The sequence below is a fragment of the Ranitomeya imitator genome, chromosome 1 (assembly GCF_032444005.1).
Source record: "Ranitomeya imitator isolate aRanImi1 chromosome 1, aRanImi1.pri, whole genome shotgun sequence".
NCBI lineage: Eukaryota > Metazoa > Chordata > Amphibia > Anura > Dendrobatidae > Ranitomeya > Ranitomeya imitator.
Window position 1 is genome coordinate 81,129,736 of NC_091282.1, and position 20,729 is coordinate 81,150,464.

Here is a 20,729-nt window from a genome sequence, read left to right on the forward strand (position 1 = left end):
ACTTTTTTTTTTGAGGGTTTGCATCAGTTCATGTAAAGAACATACCTACAACTGTGAACATTTGGTTTTCTTTTTATTGACAAGCAAACAACAAAGAGGACAAAATAACTGAAAACTTCAGTGTGCATAACTATTCACCCTCCTAAAGTCAGTACTTTGTAGAGCCTCCTTTTGATGCAACTACAGCTGTAAGTCGCTTTGGATAAGTCTCTATGAGCTTTCCACATCTGGCCACTGGGATTTTTGATCATTACTCAAGGCAAAACTGCTCTACCTTTTTCAAGTTAGATGTTTTCCTCTGGTGAACAGCAATCTTCAAATCTGACCACAGATTCTCAATTGGATTAAAGGGAACCTGTCACCCCGTTTTTTCAGATTGAGATGAAAATACTGTTAAATAGGGCCTGTGCTGTGCGTTACAATAGTGTATGTAGTGTACCCTGATTCCCCACCTATGCTGCGAAATACATTACCAAAGTCGCCGTTTTCGCCTGTCAATCAGGCTGGTCAGGTCAGGTGGGCGTGGTGACATCGCTGTTTCTTCCCCAGCTTTCCGTTGGTGGCGTAGTGGTGTGCGCATGTCCAAGTTCCGAATCCACTGCGCGCAGGTGAAGCAAAAGCGCGCGATCTGCGCTATTACCCTTGTCATCGGTGGGGGCGGCCATCTTCCTGAGACCGCGCGTGCGCAGATGGAGTGCTCTGCTGCACAGGGCTTCAGGAAAATGGCCGTGGGATGCCGCGCGTGCGCAGATGGAGATCGCGGCGGCCATTTTCCTGAAGCCCCGTGCAGCAGAGCACTCCATCTGTGCACGCACGGCCTCAGGAAGGTGGCCGCCCCCACCGATGACAAGGGTAATAGCGCAGATCGCGCGCTTTTGCTTCACCTGCGCGCAGTGGATTCGGAACTTGGACATGCGCACACCACTACGCCACCAACGGAAAGCTGGGGAAGAAACAGCGATGTCACCATGCCCACTTGACCTGACCAGCCTGATTCACAGGCGAAAACGGCGACTTTGGTAATGTATTTTGCAGCATAGGTGGGGAATCAGGGTACACTACATACACTATAGTAACGCACAGCACAGGCCCTATTTAACAGTATTTTTATCTCAATCTGAAAAAACGGGGTGACAGGTTCCCTTTAATGTCTGGGCTTTGACTAGGCCACTCCAAAACATTTACACGGTTCCCCTTATTAAACTACTTGAGTATTTCTTTAGCAGTATGCTTTGGCTCATTGTCCTGTTGCAAGATTATACACCAATAGAGAAAATGAAGGAGTGTAATCACAAATATTTACAGTAAAAAATACATTTTATTACAATATTTAAAACGATACATAAAATGCTACTCAATGGAATACCATATGTAGAGGTACAAACACAACAAAGCTGGAAACAGGTATCACCCTCAGGTAAAGGAATGCCCAGACATGGGTATATTAATGTCCATTGTAACATCTATAATACATATAAAGCCACCCACCTGCAGAAAGAGACAATTCTACATCAAATGAGCAGATGGTCACCGGTGGTTTCTAACCAGATATATGGGTGGCTTTATATTTATTATAGATGTTACAATGGACATTAATATACCCATGTCTGGGCATTCCTTTACCTGAGGGTGATACCTGTTTCCAGCTTTGTTGTGTTTGTACCACTACATTTGGTATTTCATTGAGTAGTGTTTTGTTATGTATTGTTTTAAATATTGTAATGAAATGTATTTTTTTACTATAAATATTTGTGATTTCACTCCTTCATTTTCTCTATTGGTGTAAAAGTATTTGCTTATGAAGGGACCAATTTATCTTTATGAGGAATTTTTTGGTTGTTGCAAGATTAACCTCAGTCCCAGTCTCAAATCACTGACAGACTGAAACAGGTTTTATTCATGAATATCGCTGTATTTCACACGTTCCATCTTCTCCTCAACTAGAACAATTTTCTGCAGCCTTGCATCCTCACAGCATGATGCTGCTACCACCACGTTTTACTGTGGGGATGGTTTTCTTGGGGTGATAAGCTGTGTTGGTTTGGCGCCAAACATAGTGTTTACCTTGGTGGACAAAAAGTTAAATTTTGATCTCATCTAACCACAGCTCCTTGCACCATTCATGTCTTTTGGCAAACTCAAAATGAGCTTAACAATTTTTATATGTAAGTAGAGGCTTTTTTTTCTGCTCACTCTTCCATAAAGGCCACCTCTTTTGAGAGCATGGTTTATTGTGGTCATATGGACAGATACTCCAGTTTCCACTTGGGAATTCTGGAGCTCCTTCAGAATTACCTTTGGTCTTTGTGCTGCCTCTCTGATTAATGCCTTCCTTGCCCGGCTGAGAGTTTTGGTGGTTAGCCGTCTCTTGGCAGATTTGTTGTGGTACCATGTTCTTTCTATTTGATGATAATACACTGCTCAAAAAAATAAAGGGAACACTAAAATCCCACATTCGAGATATCACTGAATGAAATATTCCAGTTGTAAATCTTTATTCATTACATAGTGGAATGTGTTGAGAACAATAAAACCTAAAAATGATCAACGTAAATCACAACTAATATCCCACGGAGGTGTGGAGTTGGAATGATGCTCAAAATCAAAGTGGAAAATGAAGTTACAGGCTGATCCAACTTCAGTGGAAATGCCTCAAGACAAGGAAATGATGCTCAGTATTGTGTGTGGCCTCCACGTGCCTGTATGACCTCCCTACTGTACAACGCCTGGGCATGCTCCTGATGAGGTGGCAGATGGTCTCCTGAGGGATCTCCTCCCAGACCTGGACTAAAGCATCCGCCAACTCCTGGACAGTTTGTGGTGAAATGTGATGTTGGTGGATGGTGTGAGACATGATGTCTCAGATGTGTTTAATCGGATTCAGGTCTGGTGAATGGGCAGGACAGTCCTTAGCTTCAATGCCTTCATCTTGCAGGAACTGCTGACACACTCCAGCAACATGAGGTCTGGCATTGTCCTGCCTTAGGAGGAACCCAGGGCCAACCGCACCAGCATATGGTCTCACAAGGAGTCTGAGGATCTCATCTCAGTACCTAATGACAGTCAGGCTACCTCTGGCGAGCACATGGAGGGCTGTGTGGCCCTCCAAAGAAATGCCACCCCACACCATTACTGACCCACTGCCAAACTGATCATGCTGAAGGATGTTGCAGGCAGCAGATCGCTCTCCACAGCATCTCCAGACTCTGTCACGTCTGTCACATGTGCTCAGTGGGAACCTGCTTTCATCTGTGAAGAGCACAGGGCGCCAGTGGCGAATTTGCCAATCCTGGTGTTCAGTGGCATATGCCTAGCATCCTGCATGTTGTTGGGCTGTAAGCACAACCCCCGTCTGTGGACCTCGGGCACTCAGACCATCCTCATGGAGTCGGTTTCTAACCATTTGTGCAGACACTTGCACATTTGTGGCCTGCTGGAGATCATTTTGCAGGGCTCTGGCAGTGCTCCTCCTGTTCCTCCTTGCACAAAGGCTGAGGTAGCGGTCCTGCTGATGGGTTGTTGCCCTCCTACGGCCCCCTCCATGTCTTCTGGTGTACTGGCCTGTCTCCTGGTAGCACCTCCCACCTCTGAAAACTACACTGACAGACACAGCAAACATTCTTGCCACAGCTCGCATTGATGTGCCATCCTGGATGAGCTGCACTACCTGAGCCACTTTTGTGGGTTGTAGAGTCCGTCTCATGCTACAACGAGTGTGAAAGCACAACCAACATTCAAAACTGACCAAAATATCAGCCAGAAAGCATTTGATACTGAGATGTGGTCTGTCGTCCCCACCTGCAGAACAACTACTTTATTGAGGGTGTCTTGATAATTTCCAATAATTTCCGTCTGTCTATGCACAACAGCATGTGAAATTGATTGTCAAACAGTGTTGCTTCCTAAGTGGACAGTTTGATTTCACAGAAGTTTGATTTACTTGGAGTTATATTCTGTTGTTTAAGCGTTCCCTTTATTTTTTTGACCAGTGTAGATTTGATGGTGCTTCTTGAGATCATCAGAGATATTTTTTTTATAACCCAACCCTGACTTGTACTTCTTAACAACTTTGACCCTGACTTATTTGGAGATCTCCTTGATCTTCATGGTGTTGTTTGGTTAGCTTTGCCTCTTGCTTAATGGTGCAGTAGCCTCTGTGGCTTTTCAGAAAAGGTAAAGTGTATCTACTGACAGACCTTGTGACACTTAGATTTCACACAGGTGGAATTCCTTTCACTAAGCATGTGACTTATGAAGGTAACTGCTTGCACCAGAAATTTTTAGGGGCTTCATAAAAAAGGAGTGAATACATACAGTGGGGCAAAAAAGTATTTAGTCAGTCAGCAATAGTGCAAGTTCCACCACTTAAAAAGATGAGAGGCGTCTGTAATTTACATCATAGGTAGACCTCAACTATGGGAGACAAACTGAGAAAAAAAATCCAGAAAATCACATTGTCTGTTTTTTTATCATTTTTTTTGCATATTATGGTGGAAAATAAGTATTTGGTCAGAAACAAACAATCAAGATTTCTGGCTCTCACAGACCTGTAACTTCTTCTTTAAGAGTCTCCTCTTTCCTCCACTCATTACCTGTAGTAATGGCACCTGTTTAAACTTGTTATCAGTATAAAAAGACACCTGTGCACACCCTCAAACAGTCTGACTCCAAACTCCACTATGGTGAAGACCAAAGAGCTGTCAAAGGACACCAGAAACAAAATTGTAGCCCTGCACCAGGCTGGGAAGACTGAATCTGCAATAGCCAACCAGCCTGGAGTGAAGAAATCAACAGTGGGAGCAACAATTAGAAAATGGAAGATATACAAGACCACTGATAATCTCCCTCGATCTGGGGCTCCACGCAAAATCCCACCCCGTGGGGTCAGAATGATCACAAGAACGGTGAGCAAAAATCCCAGAACCACGCGGGGGGACCTAGTGAATGAACTGCAGAGAGCTGGGACCAATGTAACAAGGCCTACCATAATTAACACACTACGCCACCATGGACTCAGATCCTGCAGTGCCAGATGTGTCCCACTGCTTAAGCCAGTACATGTCCGGGCCCGTCTGAAGATTGCTAGAGAGCATTTGGATGATCCAGAGGAGTTTTGGGAGAATGTCCTATGGTCTGATGAAACCAAACTGGAACTGTTTGGTAGAAACACAACTTGTCGTGTTTCGAGGAAAAAGAATACTGAGTTGCATCCATCAAACACCATACCTACTGTAAAGCATGGTGGTGGAAACATCATGCTTTGGGGCTGTTTCTCTGCAAAGGGGCCAGGACGACTGATCCGGGTACATGAAAGAATGAATGGGGCCATGTATCGTGAGATTTTGAGTGCAAACCTCCTTCCATCAGCAAGGGCATTGAAGATGAAACGTGGCTGGGTCTTTCAACATGACAATGATCCAAAGGACACCGCCAGGGCAACGAAGGAGTGGCTTCGTAAGAAGCATTTCAAGGTCCTGGAGTGGCCTAGCCAGTCTCCAGATCTCAACCCTATAGAAAACCTTTGGAGGGAGTTGAAAGTCCGTGTTGCCAAGCGAAAAGCCAAAAACATCACTGCTCTAGAGGAGATCTGCATGGAGGAATGGGCCAACATACCAACAACAGTGTGTGGCAACCTTGTGAAGACTTACAGAAAACGTTTGACCTCTGTCATTGCCAACAAAGGATATATTACAAAGTATTGAGATGAAATTTTGTTTCTGACCAAATACTTATTTTCCACCATAATATGCAAATAAAATGTTAAAAAAACAGACAATGTGATTTTCTGGATTTTTTTTCTCAGTTTGTCTCCCATAGTTGAGGTCTACCTATGATGTAAATTACAGACGCCTCTCATCTTTTTAAGTGGTGGAACTTGCACTATTGCTGACTGACTAAATACTTTTTTGCCCCACTGTATGCACATGCCAATTTTTAGTTATTTGATCCCATAAATTTAATTTTTGTCTATATTTTTCTCGCTTCACTTCACCAAATTAAAGTATTTAGTGCTCATGCATCACACACAAATCTGATTTTAAAAAAAATTTGAATTCAGGTTGTAATGTAACAACATAGGTAAAAAGCCAAGGGGTGAATACTTTCGAAACCAACAGTAGCTCCTGCTATTTAGCACAATGCAGAAGATTGCATCTGCCAGAAATGGCTCACTTGACCACAGGCATGGTCAGACAGGCTTCCCCATAATGTCTTACAGCTATCACATCAGATTGCATGACGCAGCCAATCAGAAGGGACTTTGGTAGCCTGTATAAAAGCAGTAGTGGGCAATGCAGCAGCCATTTTGAGGCGAATAGTGAGAGGATGTCGTAGTTCAAAACTTTGCCATAGAGATAGGGAGAAAATGCCATAAAAGCAGTAAACAAATTCTACAGGCAGTGTGCATTGTAGAACAACAGTGAAGAAGAAGCATACAGCCTGTGAAGAAAAAGAAAATAATGCAAATGTTTAATTGATAAAGAGAAGATTGTAAGAGAGTTGGCAGAATTGATTGAGAACAGATATAATGCAGTTAGCAGCTGCTGCATTTTAAATATACATTTTTTTTTTTTCATTCTTCATGCAGATGCAAGCCACCAATATTGCGCAGCTGTTTTCTTTGGACGTGTGTCTATCATTTCTTTTTCAGTCCCATTTTGGAAATGGGAATTGTGATGGAAAACAGAGTTAATTCCAGTGTAGTAAAAGATAAAAAGGGAATGACAAGAGATGATATAATGTGAAAGAAAAAAAACATACCATAGCATCTGGCAATAAGAATGTGGGAGCTGCAAGTAGCACAATAACCACTGATAACAGCTGTCAAGGCATTAATATTACCAAGCACAGGTCACAATTGGCAATCATGTTAGTGTGGAGAAAAGCAGAAGACCTTATGAAATCCAGTATAAGGCACATCACTCAGTCACAGGGACACAGTCAGTTTGAGCCACAGTTCTGCACAGTCCTCAGCTGCTGCTATAAGAATTTTACATTGTGGACTTTCAATTCCATCCATGAAAAGTCTGTCTTTTTGGACCCTATTCCCCTAAGCCATGCACTTTGGGAGCTAAGGAAGATATTTCACAACAACTTCTGCCAGTTGATATATTGGATAAGATGAACAATCAGTGTTTCAACTCAGATGCAGGGTTGTCAACCATCCAGAAATTCCAGGCCAGTCCATAAAAATTGGACACTTTTTTACCCTGTCATTAAAAAAATTGTAAGGTGTGATTTTTTTTTGAAGAAACATCTCCAGATTCTTTTGACTATACTTATCATCATGTTACAGTCTAACAGTGAATGCAGTAGATGTCTTCATATCAGAATTATGGACTGTAGACAGTAACACCTATCATAATGATTTATTATGGTTTTCCAATGTGTCCGTAAAAAAATATAGTCTGTGAGTTTTTTGATAAGCTGTTAAGAAAAGTAAAAAGTCAAATTGGCAACTCTGCTTGGATGATTAGGACAGAGGAGATGGAAGACATTATAAATGCCTAGTTGTACTGGTGACACTGCCACAGTCCTAGGGTTACTGGCAATGACATAAAATCTAGAGGGGGATAAAGTGGGTGGACAAGGAGCTCAGAACATTGCCCAGACTGAGACAACTGTCAATCGGGTCAGGGATGATAATGATGATTGTGTGGTGGGCAGACCCTGAAAACCAGGTTGGGATGATGAGGAAGTGATATCATTAGATGAGGAGGGTAGTACATTGGCAATAAAGAGCGGTGCCAATATTCGCCCACAAGACCTTTCTGGGGCATCTGCTGCTTCTACAGTTAGCTTAGGAGAAGATGGAGGAGTCTTAACTGGTCATGGTGGTGGTGAATCAGATATACAGGTATCTTGGGTGTGGAAATTCTTTTCTACATTGCAGACCAATACATTTTTTGAATCCTTAGCAGTGTGCAGGATCTGCAGAAGGAAAATAAGCTGTTGATGTACAGGATGAACTAGACTAGGTAATAGTACTCTCCATCAGCACATGAAGCCACATCACCACTTATATAGGGAAACCTAGCTAGTAAGCAATATGAGCAAGCCTCAAGTTGTCCTCCTACTCTTTCTTTTCACACATGCCTTTCTGGTAGTGAGGACACATTTTCAAATACTACCTATACACCATCATCTACTGCTTGTCATATTGCAACTACTTCTCATCCATCATCACACAGACAGCTCTCCATAACTGATTGTACAAAACAAGCATATGGTCCTAATCATGTGATTGTGTGCCAACTGAACTCCAACACCAGCAACTTAACCAGGTTGCAGTCACTGCTGTACTATTTAATTGATTTTATTGGTTACTAAGAAATTATCCCATATACTTAGCTTTGCTGGAAGGTTCCCAGTTCCCATTATTTCTATTGCAGCGCCCCAGAGACCTGGTCGTTGCAGTAGCGTCGCTCTGCCACTAAGGGGAGTGATGGTACGTCTGATGGCACTAAAGGAGTTCATCTGACCAGGTATCACAAGCACACATTACACTTCACACTCCGGCCACTAGGGGGAGCAAAAGGTTTTATTTATTAGGCCACTCCTCACACTGGTAAAATGAGGGGTTGGATAGGAAGTTAGGACAGAAGCTGACTGGGTTTTGCCCAGGCAACATCCCGTGGCAGGGGGTGTTGCGGGGGAGACATCAGGGGAGTCCCTGTCAGGCGTGGGAACCTGGCAGAGACTTAGCGACAAGAACAGAACCAAACGGAACCGCGCCTGCACTACCTTGCGGCGGTATCCTAAGAAAGGACACGAAGCGAAGGATATTGTGGACAGTGAGAAATGAGATCAAGCACAAAGGAGAGCCAGTAGGAGTCGTGCCCTGAGAACGGCAACATCCTACTGAGGTGCGTAGCCGGTGCCCGGAACACCGAGGAAGTAACTGACTTTATGCCTTACTTCAAATACCGCAGGACAGTTAATTATAGGTTGGCTGTCTACCTTACATCACCTAAGCAGACATAGGGGGCAACCGTGGAGAGAGGCGTCTCTAGGGTCTCAGAATAGCTCCGAGCCTTCCCGTCAAACAGGTGCATCCTAGCCATAACAAACCTGGGGGACGGAGAATAGAAAGAACTAGAAAGAACTGGAACGAACGAGAAAAGAAGTTGTGAGGACTATCCTGAATGCTCAGCAGGGAAGCACTACAACACACAGGCGCTAGAGGTAGGCAACGATTTCCACCTGCAAAGGGAACTCTGGATGTGCCTTCGGACCGGCCGGTCTCGGACAGCCCTGTTAACAGTGCTCTGGATTGAGGATCCTGAAGTCACCAGTAAAGAGTTAAGAGACTGCAACCATGTGTCCTCGTTATTGACTGCACCTCACACCATCGCCACCTACACCACTGGGAAGCCCTGGGGACTCACTTCACCTGTGGGAAGGTATACCATCTAGCTGCCATCACATCACCCCAGTGGACCCCAAGCAGCGTTGGTCACCCTGACCGAATACCACAGGTGGCGTCACGAAACCTTGACAGACTTGTATCACCTTTTATTGGACGCCCCTTAGCAGGGTCACGGACCGGGTCCAGCCACCGTGACATCCCCAGAACTGAGCCAGAGAGGACCGGTATTGAGTAACCCGCGGCCCTGCATCTGGGGGCGCTCCAACTTGGCGTCACGAACAGGATCTACTTAAGTCTGAGAAGCAGGTCATGTGTGCCATGGAACTGTGATTGAATTGTGCTTGAACCGTGATTTATTGCAAGGACTGTGTATTGCTAATTGCCGCAAGATTCCTGCCAAAATCGCCGCCATTATAGCGCCACGAGGAGCGCAAGAGAAGAAGAAGGGCGTGGAGTTGTGGGCATGAAAGAACTGAGGAGCGCGAAAAGCAATAGCCGCCCAGTCTAAGTACTGCTGTAATCTGAGGGCGTGCCCGTCAGCCGCTCAGGTCCGCCTTCTCATCCTCTATGGAGGGTGGAGACCGTGGGGACAGGGCCGCCCCCGAAAAAGAGCCCGGGAAGAAGATCCAGGAGAGGGGACAAAGATGGCGACGTCCGGGACCCCGCATGGAGATGGCTCAGCCCGGCGCAGGGCTGCATCACCCGTAGCAGTCCCAGAGTCGCCGACGTTGCAGGGATTGACCGTCGCGGAGCTGCCTAGAGGGAAACCCGGCGGGCGGATGCCTGATGGCTGGGTGGCCGCAGCCAAGGCTCGGCGGCTGGCGCGCTGCCGAGAGGCCCACGCTCGAGTGAGTTCCCGGTTGGGCCACCCAACGGAGATCCGCCTCTCCCCCGTGTCCCCTCTTTCACCCGCTCCGACCGTGGCAGATCCACGAACCCGGCCGGGGGATCGCGCACCGCAGGAGCCGGACCTGAGGATCCTGCCAGTGACGGAGCATCAGTGGAGCCTGGTGGCGGCATGGAGGAAGCAGCCCCGAGGTGTGGCCGTGATTGACCTCACGGAGGAAGTGAAGGTCCCACCATCGCAGTGGGGGGTGGTGATCCTCTTCAACTCCAAGGAAGAAAGGGGAGTTATCCAGGAGATCGGCAAGCCCCTGCAGGTCCATGTCACCCGGAGCGAGGTGGAGCCCTGTTATGGAGAGGTCGATGAAGATCGTGACCTGAAACCTGGGGATGCTGTGACCTACACCCGATGGCAAAGGGGGACCGGTTGGATGGCCAGGGGCGTCCAGCGGTGCGCAGTCCTTCAGGTCGCAGCTGAAACTCCAAAGGGCGAGGTCCCCGCTACAGACCACCAGCCTGACCAGGCCCATCGTGTGACTGTGGGTCCCAACCGTTCTCGGCTGAGAGGGGTGGTCTGCAAGGTAAGGCCGCAACCTTCGCAGCAATAAACCTCGAAAACCTGACAAATGTATATAGTTGACTAACTGTCTTCCTGCTGTTTTGCTGCTAATACCCGTCTAGGGTTAATTCTAAAAGGGGTCCCTTCGTTTACCCGGGATCCCTATTGTTTTATTTTATTTTGTACACAAGTTCATCACTGTTGAAAAGACTGCCGAATCATGGACGGTGAACGGTTCACAAACTGTTGTGTAAATAGTTCGCACCTTCTTAAAGGTGCCCTCTACTGGTTTTACAAAGAAAGAAGGCTTTGTGAAGAGACTGTTTTTGAATACAGCACAGAAGTTCTTGCTTTCCAACGGACTTGCAGATAGAGAGAATCTGCACTACCTCAAAGAGACTTGGTTCCCTTTGAAAGGGAATGTTCACGTGTTGCACTTAAAGTATAATGTTGCCTTAAGAAAGTTAAATTGTAATAATGTTGAGAATTAGGAAATGTTGTTAATGTTACTAGAGATTGAGGACAGGAAAAGTTGGAAGCCGAATTTCAACATAGTGAACCCGTAGGGGTTAGAGAGTCCTCCTGAGCACCATAGAGAGATGGTTGATTGCGCTGATAGAAGAACAATGACAGTAGGCCCAGACAAGGAGCTAGGCGGTCCTGCATTTGTGAAGTTAGAAAAATAAAGAAACAGTTGAGTTTGCATTATAATACTTTATAGTAAGCCTTTAGTGGGTTCAGCCTATACGCCCTTAAAGGAGAAGTTAAATTATTGTTCAGAATTTGCACTTAGCAGAATACCCGGCAGGGTACCAGAAGTTATTTATAGTCAAAGTGTTATTTAAAATATTTAACCTTGTTTCCGTTTGTAACATTCAAGTGTCCTCTCCTCCCATAAAGGGAAGCATTGTTATATTTTCCTTGCATTTCAAAAATTTGTATGTCTTTTGCTAACATGTATTGTTGTTCTTCTTCCCAATCCAGGAGTACTGGATTTGACCGGGGGGGAGTGCAGCGCCCCAGAGACCTGGTCATTGCAGTAACGTCGCTCTGCCACTAAGGGGAGTGATGGTACGTCTGATGGCACTAAATGAGTTCATCTGACCAGGTATCACCAGCACACATTACACTTCACACTCCGGCCACTAGGGGGAGCAAAATGTTTTATTTATTAGGCCACTCCTTACACTGGTAAAACTAGGGGTTGGATTGGAAGTTAGGACAAAAGCTGACTGGGTTTTGCCCAGGCAACATGCCGTGGCAGGGGGTGTTGCGGGGGAGACTTCAGGGGAGTCCCTGTCAGGCGTGGGAACCTGGCAGAGACTTAGCGACAAGAACAGAACGAAACGGAACCGCGCCTGCACTAGCTTGCGGCGGTATCCTAAGAAAGGACACAAAGCGAAAGATATTGTGGACAGTGAGAAACGAGATCAAGCACAAAGGAGAGCCAGTAGGAGTCATGCCCCGAGAACGGCAACATCCTACTGAGGCGCGTAGCCGATACCCGGAACACCGAGGAAGTAACTGACTTTATGCCTTACTTCAAATACCGCAGGACAGTTACTTATAGGTTGGCTGTCTACCTTACATCACCTAAGCAGACATAGGGGGCAACCATGGAGAGAGGCATCTCTAGGGTCTCAGAATAGCTCCGAGCCTTCCCGTCAAACGGGTGTGTCCTAGCCATAACAAACCTGGGGGACGGAGAATAGAAAGAACTAGAAAGAACTGGAACGAATGAGAACAGAAGTTGTGAGGACTATCCTGAATGCTCAGCAGGGAAGCACTACAACACACAGGCGCTAGTGGTAGGCAACGATTTCCACCTGCAAAGGGAACTCTGGATGTGCCTTCGGACCGGCCGGTCTCGGACAGCCCTGTTAACAGTGCGCTGGATTGAGGATCCTGAAGTCACCAGTAAAGAGGTAAAGAGACTGCAACACTGTGTCCTCGTTATTGACTGCACCTCACACCATCGCCACCTACACCACTGGTAAGCCCTGGGGACTCACTTCACCTGTGGGAAGGCATACCATCTAGCTGCCATCACATCACCCCAGTGGACCCCAAGCAGCGTCGATCACCCTGACCGAATACCACAGGTGGCGTCACGAAACCTTGACAGACTTGTATCACCTTTTATTGGACGCCCCTTAGCAGGGTCACAGACCGGGTCCAGCCACCGTGACATCCCCAGAACTGAGCCAGAGAGGACCGGTACCGAGTAACCCACGGCCCTACGTCTGGGGGTGCTCCACTATGTGCCCACTTTGTGTTCCCACGTGCAAGAGAATTTGGATTCCTCCCTGGTCTTGACATTAGGCTTGAAAGTGCACTGCATCATCAATACGTGGAGAAACAATTAAGAACAGAGAGAGTACATGTCTTTCCCGGTCAATAGGTCAATCTCTTGAGCAACAGAAATGTACCACCAGGTGTTGAAGCCTCCACAGTTGGGTGCTAGGTTTGGTTCTATTGCCCAATGATGCTTATCCACCTCCTCCACAATGGACATGACATCATCCCCAACAGCAATAGTACAGAACATTACATCCACTCTCCACCAGTCTTTGCATTCTTGTAGGATTAAGTGCTGCTGAGCTGTTTGCCACTTATGAGCATGAGTAACTACAGCCATACAGAGGACAAATTACTCCCCGACATCAAGCAGAAATTCTCATGCTCGATGGCTGGCCATCAGCTGCCACTGAGCACTGTAGCAAGTGACAATGCCTGGAACATTGTGGTTGCATCACATTTGGGCAGAGTAACTCATGTTCCCTGCATGGTAAATGTCCTAAATGTGATCACGATCATGTTACATTTTTTACACAAATATAACTGCTTGAAGAAAGCGGTGGCCTGGACCAAGAGAGTTATTCCGTGTCAAATCGTGACCTCCAGGACTTTGCAAAAGCAGAATGTTCTACCTGAGCACAGCCTGAATTGCTGCATTGTAATGTCATGGCATTCAATGTTGCATATGTTGAAGTGCTTGTACTAGCAGCTGAAAGCTGTAGTAGATTATCATGCAGCAGGTAAATTAAATCTTGGTTTACTAGGCAATCCTCCATTGGCAGTTGATGAGGGACACATGTTCCCAACTGAGGACGTTTAAAAGACTTCAAAATTTGTCAGAAGGGATAATTGGGGCATCAACAATGTCATCCCCCTCATAATATTCCTATTGAAAAATCACTCGCAAGGATGCAACAAAGGATGAAGGAAGAAAAGCAGCTTAAAAGTTTATTGACACCAAGGAGCTGATAGGGACCCTCAGGAATAATGTTAAATGCAGCAATATGTGGAAGAAGGGGACGAGAAAAAGAAGGTGGATGTGGGGGGAGACTGATTTATCCCAGGCACAGACAATGATCAAGAATGAGAGTCACTGTGAATTTTAGGATGACAATGACTCTGTCTATAATAACTAGCTGTCACAGCAGAGGAAACTAAAGTGAACCACCGGGGACCTTATTTTATTAGTGCTAGTAGTGAGATGGCAAGATATATGCATGATTGCTTGTGACTCTGAGATTACAGGCGCATCATCAGCATCAAGCAAAGGGATGACTATTGGAAAACCATGCTATTAGACCCTCACTATAAAAACAAAATGGAAGATTTTTTTCCTCCTTCTGAAAAGTATTCAAATTTGGCTAACTACCATAAAAAGCTGTGTTCCCTCTTCGGCAAAGCTCTTTACTGAGCACATGCCTACCACCACATATCTGACTAAAAGACCACCGTGTCAATGCTCCGACGCTTGAAGTAACAGTGATTCGCCAGCGCCTGCGCAGAAGAACGGTGAAGACACTGCCCAATGAAGAGCATAAAAGGAACACGTAATTGTGCAAGTGCAGGGTGCAGATGCGGCACTGTGACGTGCATGGTAGGGGATGTTACAGAAATTAACACCAGAGGCAGAGTTTTCCTCCAGGCACCGTACGCCCCAGAGCCTGGAAGAACTAATTTTTCTAAAAGATTAAAAGGTAGGACTATTTTAATTATTTTATAGGCCCATAGTAATAGCTTAAAAGCACCCCATGGGGTGATAGATTCCCTTTAAAATTAGCATTAGGAGCTTAAAGTCATGGATTTCCATGACTGAGGAGCTACAAGCAGATCTTGCATCATCAAAGACAATGTAGAGTGTTGGAAGGAGTGATGTGAAGTCGCCAACAAGGACTCTGGAGGAATGGGGTTCTGTACAGTGATGGATCACAGGTCACTATCTTGCACCTGATGGACAAGTCTGGGTTTGGTGAATGCCAGAGAAACGTTACCCGTCTGACTGCATTGTTTCGGCTGTAAAGGTTTGGTGGAAGAAGGACAATACTATGGCTTTTTTTCCAGGTGTTGGCCTGGGCTCCTTAGTTCCAGTGAATGGAAAATCTTAATGCTTCAGCATAAAAGACATTTTGGACAATTGTAGTTTCCAACTATGTGAGAACACTTTCAGGGAATGCCATTTTCTATTCCGGCATGACTTTTCCCAGTACACAACGTCTGATCTTAGGGTGGTTTCACATTTGCTGTTTTTTTTTGCGTTTTTGCGGTAAAAGACGCAAAAAAACGCATGCGTTTTTTTCCCTATACTTAACATTAAAAACGCATGCGTTTTTTTGCATGCGTTTTGATGCGTTTTTGCAACGCATGCGTTTTTTCACTGCATGCGTTTTGTTGCAGAAATGCAACATGTAGTAATTTTAGCGGCGTTTAGCGGCGTTTTTTTGCCGCGAAAAAAACGCATGCGTTTTTTCGCGGTAAAAAAAACCCATTGATGTCTATGTAAACACATGCGTTTTTAAGCACATGCGTTTGCATGCGTTTTTATAGAAAAACGCAAGAATACACACTTATAAGCCATCCCCCAACCCTAACCCTAACCCTAACCCTAAAACACAAACTCTAACCCAAACTCTAACACAAACTCTAACACAAACTGTAACACAAACTGTAACGCAAACTCTAACCCTAGCCCTAACCCTAGGGATCCTAACCCTAACACAAACCCTAACCCTAACCCTAGCCCTAACCCTAACCCTAACCCTAGGAATCCTAACCCTAACCCTAACACAAACCCTAACCCTAACCCTAAAACACAAACTCTAACACAAACTCTAACACAAACTCTAACACAAACTCTAACACAAACTGTAAACCTAACCCTAGCCCTAACCCTAGCCCTAACCCTAACCCTAGGGATCCTAACCCTAACCCTAACCCTAACCCTAGGGATCCTAGCCCTAACCCTAGCCCTAACCCTAACCCTAGGGATCCTAACACTAATCCTAACACAAACCCTAACCCTAACCCGAACCCTAAAACACAAACTGTAACACAAACTGTAACACAAACTCTAACCCTAACCCTAGGGATCCTAACCCTAGCCCTAACCCTAGCCCTAACCCTAGGGATCCTAACCCTAACCCTAACACAAACCCTAACCCTAAAACACAAACTGTAACACAAACTGTAACACAAACTGTAACACAAACTGTAACACAAACCCTAACCCTAACCCTAGGGATCCTAACCCTAACCCTAACACAAACCCTAACCCTAGCCCTAACCCTAGCCCTAACCCTAGAGATCCTAACCCTAACCCTAACACAAACCCTAACCCTAAAACACAAACTGTAACACAAACTCTAACACAAACTCTAACACAAACTGTAACCCTAACCCTAGCCCTAACCCTAACCCTAGGGATCCTAACCCTAACCCTTAGGGTTAGGATCCCTTAGGGTTAGGGTTAGGGTTTGTGTTAGGGTTAGGGTTAGGATCCCTAGGGTTAGGGTTTGTGTTAGGGTTAGGGTTAGGGTTTGTGTTAGGGTTAGGGTTAGAGTTTGTGTTAGGGTTAGGATCCCTAGGGTTAGGATTAGGGTTTGTGTTAGGGTTAGGGTTAGGATCCCTAGGGTTAGGGGTTGTGTGAGGGTTAGGGTTAGGGTTTGTGTTAGGGTTAGGGTTTGTGTTAGGGTTAGGATCCCTAGGGTTAGGGTTAGGGTTTGTGTTAGGGTTAGGGTTTGTGTTAGGGTTACAGTTTGTGTTAGGGTTAGGATCCCTAGGGTTAGGGTTTGTGTTAGGGTTAGGGTTTGTGTTAGGGTTAGGGTTTGTGTTAGGGTTAGGGTTTGTGTCAGGGTTTGTGCTAGAGTTTGTGTTAGAGTTTGTGTCAAAGTTTGGGTTAGAGTTTGTTTTACAGTTTGGGTTAGAGTTTGGGTTAGGGTTAGAGTTTGTGTTAGGGTTAGGGTTTGTGTTTGGGTTAGGATCCATAGGGTTAGGGTTAGGGTTTGTGTTAGGGTTAGGGTTAGGATCCCTAGGGTTAGGGTTAGGGTTTGTGTTAGGGTTAGGGTTAGGATCCCTAGGGTTAGGGTTAGGGTTTGTGTTAGGGTTAGGATCCCTAGGGTTAGGGTTAGGGTTAGGGTTAGGGTTTGTGTTAGGGTTAGGGTTAGAGTTTGTGTTAGGGTTAGGGTTAGTATCCCTAGGGTTACTAGGGATCCTAACCCTAACCCTAACCCTAACCCTAAGTATTTATGTTTATAGTGGGTTTTCTAGTTGATTTTGATGATTGGCAGCTGTCAAACACTTCTCATTATGCGTTTCAAAAACGCAAACGCAGGGAAAAACGCGTTTAAACGCATTTAAACGCGTTTAAACGCAAAAACCGCATGCGTTTAAACGCGTTTAAACGCGTTTTTGCATCAAATGCGTTTGCGTTAAAAACGCTGCGGTTTGAAACGCTAGTGTGAAACCAGCCTTAGACATACTATTTTAAATAATTGGGCAGAAATTCCCACAGACACTCTCAAAAACTTTTGTAAAATGCCTTCCCAGAAGAGTGGAAGCTGCTATTTTTGCAAATGGACAAACTTCATATCAATGTCTATGAATTTAGAATGGACAAACATCAAAGCTCCTGTAGGAAGCTATACCTATATAGCTATTCCTATACCAAGGAAGGTGACGGGCACAAGGGGGCATTCTTTGCGTCTGGAGGAGAGAAGGTTTTTCCACCAACATAGAAGAGGATTCTTTACTGTTAGGGCAGTGAGAATCTGGAATTGCTTGCCTGAGGAGGTGGTGATGGCGAACTCAGTCGAGGGGTTCAAGAGAGGCCTGGATGTCTTCCTGGAGCAGAACAATATTGTATCATACAATTATTAGGTTCTGTAGAAGGACGTAGATCTGGGTATTTACTATGATGGAATATAGGCTGAACTGGATGGACAAATGTCTTTTTTCGGCCTTACTAACTATGTTACTATGTTACTATGTAGGTATAATTTGTAGGTGTCCCAATACTCATGTCCTCAAAGTGTAGTTCTACTGATTGTGGTGAATTCTTGAAGATGTTCTGCACTAATCCAAGAGGCCATGTTCTGCTTGTCCTGGATCTCTGGTAATTTCCCCTAACACTTACTGTACACAGGCACTGTACTGAGCCGTTCAATTTCACACCACAAACATCTGCACAGGAACAGCTTTCTCCAGTCACTTCCTTTCTCTGCAGAATCTCCTTCCTACGCCATCCTGACCAACAATCTGACACCCTCTTTGGCACAATACAGGTACATGGAAGGCAGCTACTGCAGCAGCTTCTCTTTCCGTCTATACATAACAATTTCCGACATCTTGGGCCTCTTCATGGCTGATCCTGTAAGCATTGTCAAAAGATTCTGGAAGCTGACTATAATGTCATCTATGGCAATAAACATGACTGGCCACTACATTTCTTATAGCGCAGGCAAAGATTTCAAGCTTTGGGCTTTGCTAATAAATATTGTTATCACCTGTTAAACAGAACACATTTTTGGAAGTATGCTTTATAAGGTGGGTGGTAAAGACCCCTAGGCATTATTCAATTTAGTCTTCTAGCTGTAGTCCCCGGAGGAGCTCATGAATTTCCTTCTGGGTATAGTTGGACTGTACATGTTAAAAAAAACATTCATACTTACCAAAAAAGTGTAGCACCTCCAGCTCCTCCAATTGTTACATCTATTAGGCCATCTCCATCCAAGTCCATCTCACCATGTATGGATTGACCAAAAAACTTAACCTTCTTTCCATCCCCACCTGATGGAATGTGCTATTAAGGGTAAAAATAGTGAAATATAATTAAAAAACTACAATATGTTATGCTTTCTGTTGCATGCACATCACTCAATATAGTTAGGTAGTACAAAGGAACATAAGGTCTTTGTAATCCTGAAGGGATTTTACTCAGGGTGACCATTAAACAAAGTCTTACACAGTGGATGTGAGGTCATCAGACATGCAGTTTGATCAACTTCTGCTGTAGCAGTGTAACCTTACAGTTTTATTCAAGTTACTTTCCAACACACTGAATCACTTTTCTTCATACAATGCTTCCAGCAACATATATGGTAGTTTCTTCACAGACTATTTTGCTCCACATACAGTGTCTTGCCTGAGTAGCACTAAACATCTCTCTTGCATTGAGGACTGTGACAGAGGAGGAAGGGGATGAGTCCTGTACTTTGGCTCTCTCACCTTCTTATCCTGAGGAAACAAAGATTGTTCCTGGCTGTCCTGACTACTCTGAACAATCTAGTCTCTATAGCTTCTCAGTCCAGTTTGACAGGAGACTTTCCCTGACACAGCTTTCTCTTGGAGGTTCCGAACACAACAACAACTTTCCCAGAATCAACCAGGGCTGTGCTAACCACTCCCTGTCTCCTGTAACCATTTTAACTCCTCCAGTTGCTGGATGATTCTCAATCATCAATGCAGCTTCTAATTGTCACATTTCTACTCTACAGTCATGGTTAAACATTTTGACACTGACACAATTTTTTTTTCCCACAGGATTTGCTACTTCAGTGTTTTATATATTTTTGTCAGATGTTTCTATGGTTACTGACTTACACTTACACTGACTTAAATCTGGAGGTGCTAAGGGGAGCTGCATGGAAATTACAACCTTTGCTGCAAAAAGATGCCCGCTTACAATCCATTTTTCCAGACCCCCCACTACTGTGTTTTAGGCAGCCCCCAAATCTAAGAAGAAACATTGTCAGAAGCTCCCTGTCCTCTCCAACAGCTGCAGGAACTTTCCTTGCAACCAGAAAAAATGTAAAACCTGTCCATGTATAATGACCACGGACAAGATTAAGATCCCCAATTCACATCGGGACTACAAGATACCAGGTACTTTCAGCTGCATCACTTCTAATGTGGTGTACCTAATTATTTGTACTAAATGTCCAACTGCGGGTCTATATGTGGGGGAGACAGGGCAGAAACTGAGAACAAGGATGAACTCCCATCGCCATACAATAAAATAAAAAAGAATGGATATACCTGTGGCAATACATTTTTGTCTCCCAAATCATAACATTATGGACATGAAATTACTTGTGCTAAAGGGGAATTTCAAATCCCAGAGAGACAGAAGAATCTGGGAATATAAACTGATAACGACCTTTGACACTCTAAATGCAGGAATGAATGTTTCACACGGATTTAGGGTACCGTCACACAGTGCCATTTCGATCGCTACGACGGTACGATTCGTGACGTTCCAGCGATATCCATACGATATCGCTGTGTCTGACACGAAGCAGCGATCAGGGATTCTGCTGCGAATCGTACGTCGTAGCAGATCATTTGGAACTTTCTTTCGTCGCTGGATCTCCCGCTGTCATCGCTAGATCGGTGTGTGTGACACCGATCTAGCGATGCGTTCGCTTGTAACCAGGGTAAACATCGGGTTACTAAGCGCAGGACCGCGCTTAGTAACCCGATGTTTACCCTGGTTACCAGCGTAAATGTAAATAAAAACAAACAGTACATACTTACATTCCGGTGTCCGTCAGGTCCCTTGCCGTCTGCTTCCCGCACTCACTGACTGCCGGCCGTAAAGTGAAAGCAGAGCAGAGCGGTGACGTCACCGCTGTGCTGTGCTTTCACTTTACGGCCGGCAGTCAGTGAGTGCGG

The 20,729-nt window shown here is 45.1% G+C and overlaps 1 protein-coding gene across 1 annotated transcript in view; it reads right to left on the minus strand.

Annotated features, from left to right (window-relative positions):
* Positions 1-20,729, minus strand: part of ITGA1 (integrin subunit alpha 1) — a 345,166-nt gene that overhangs the window by 59,422 nt on the left and 265,015 nt on the right. Inside the window, exon 15 of the mRNA XM_069748575.1 lies at positions 18,728-18,858. Within this exon, the coding sequence (XP_069604676.1) occupies positions 18,728-18,858 (131 nt within the window). The remainder of the gene's footprint in view (positions 1-18,727; positions 18,859-20,729) is intronic.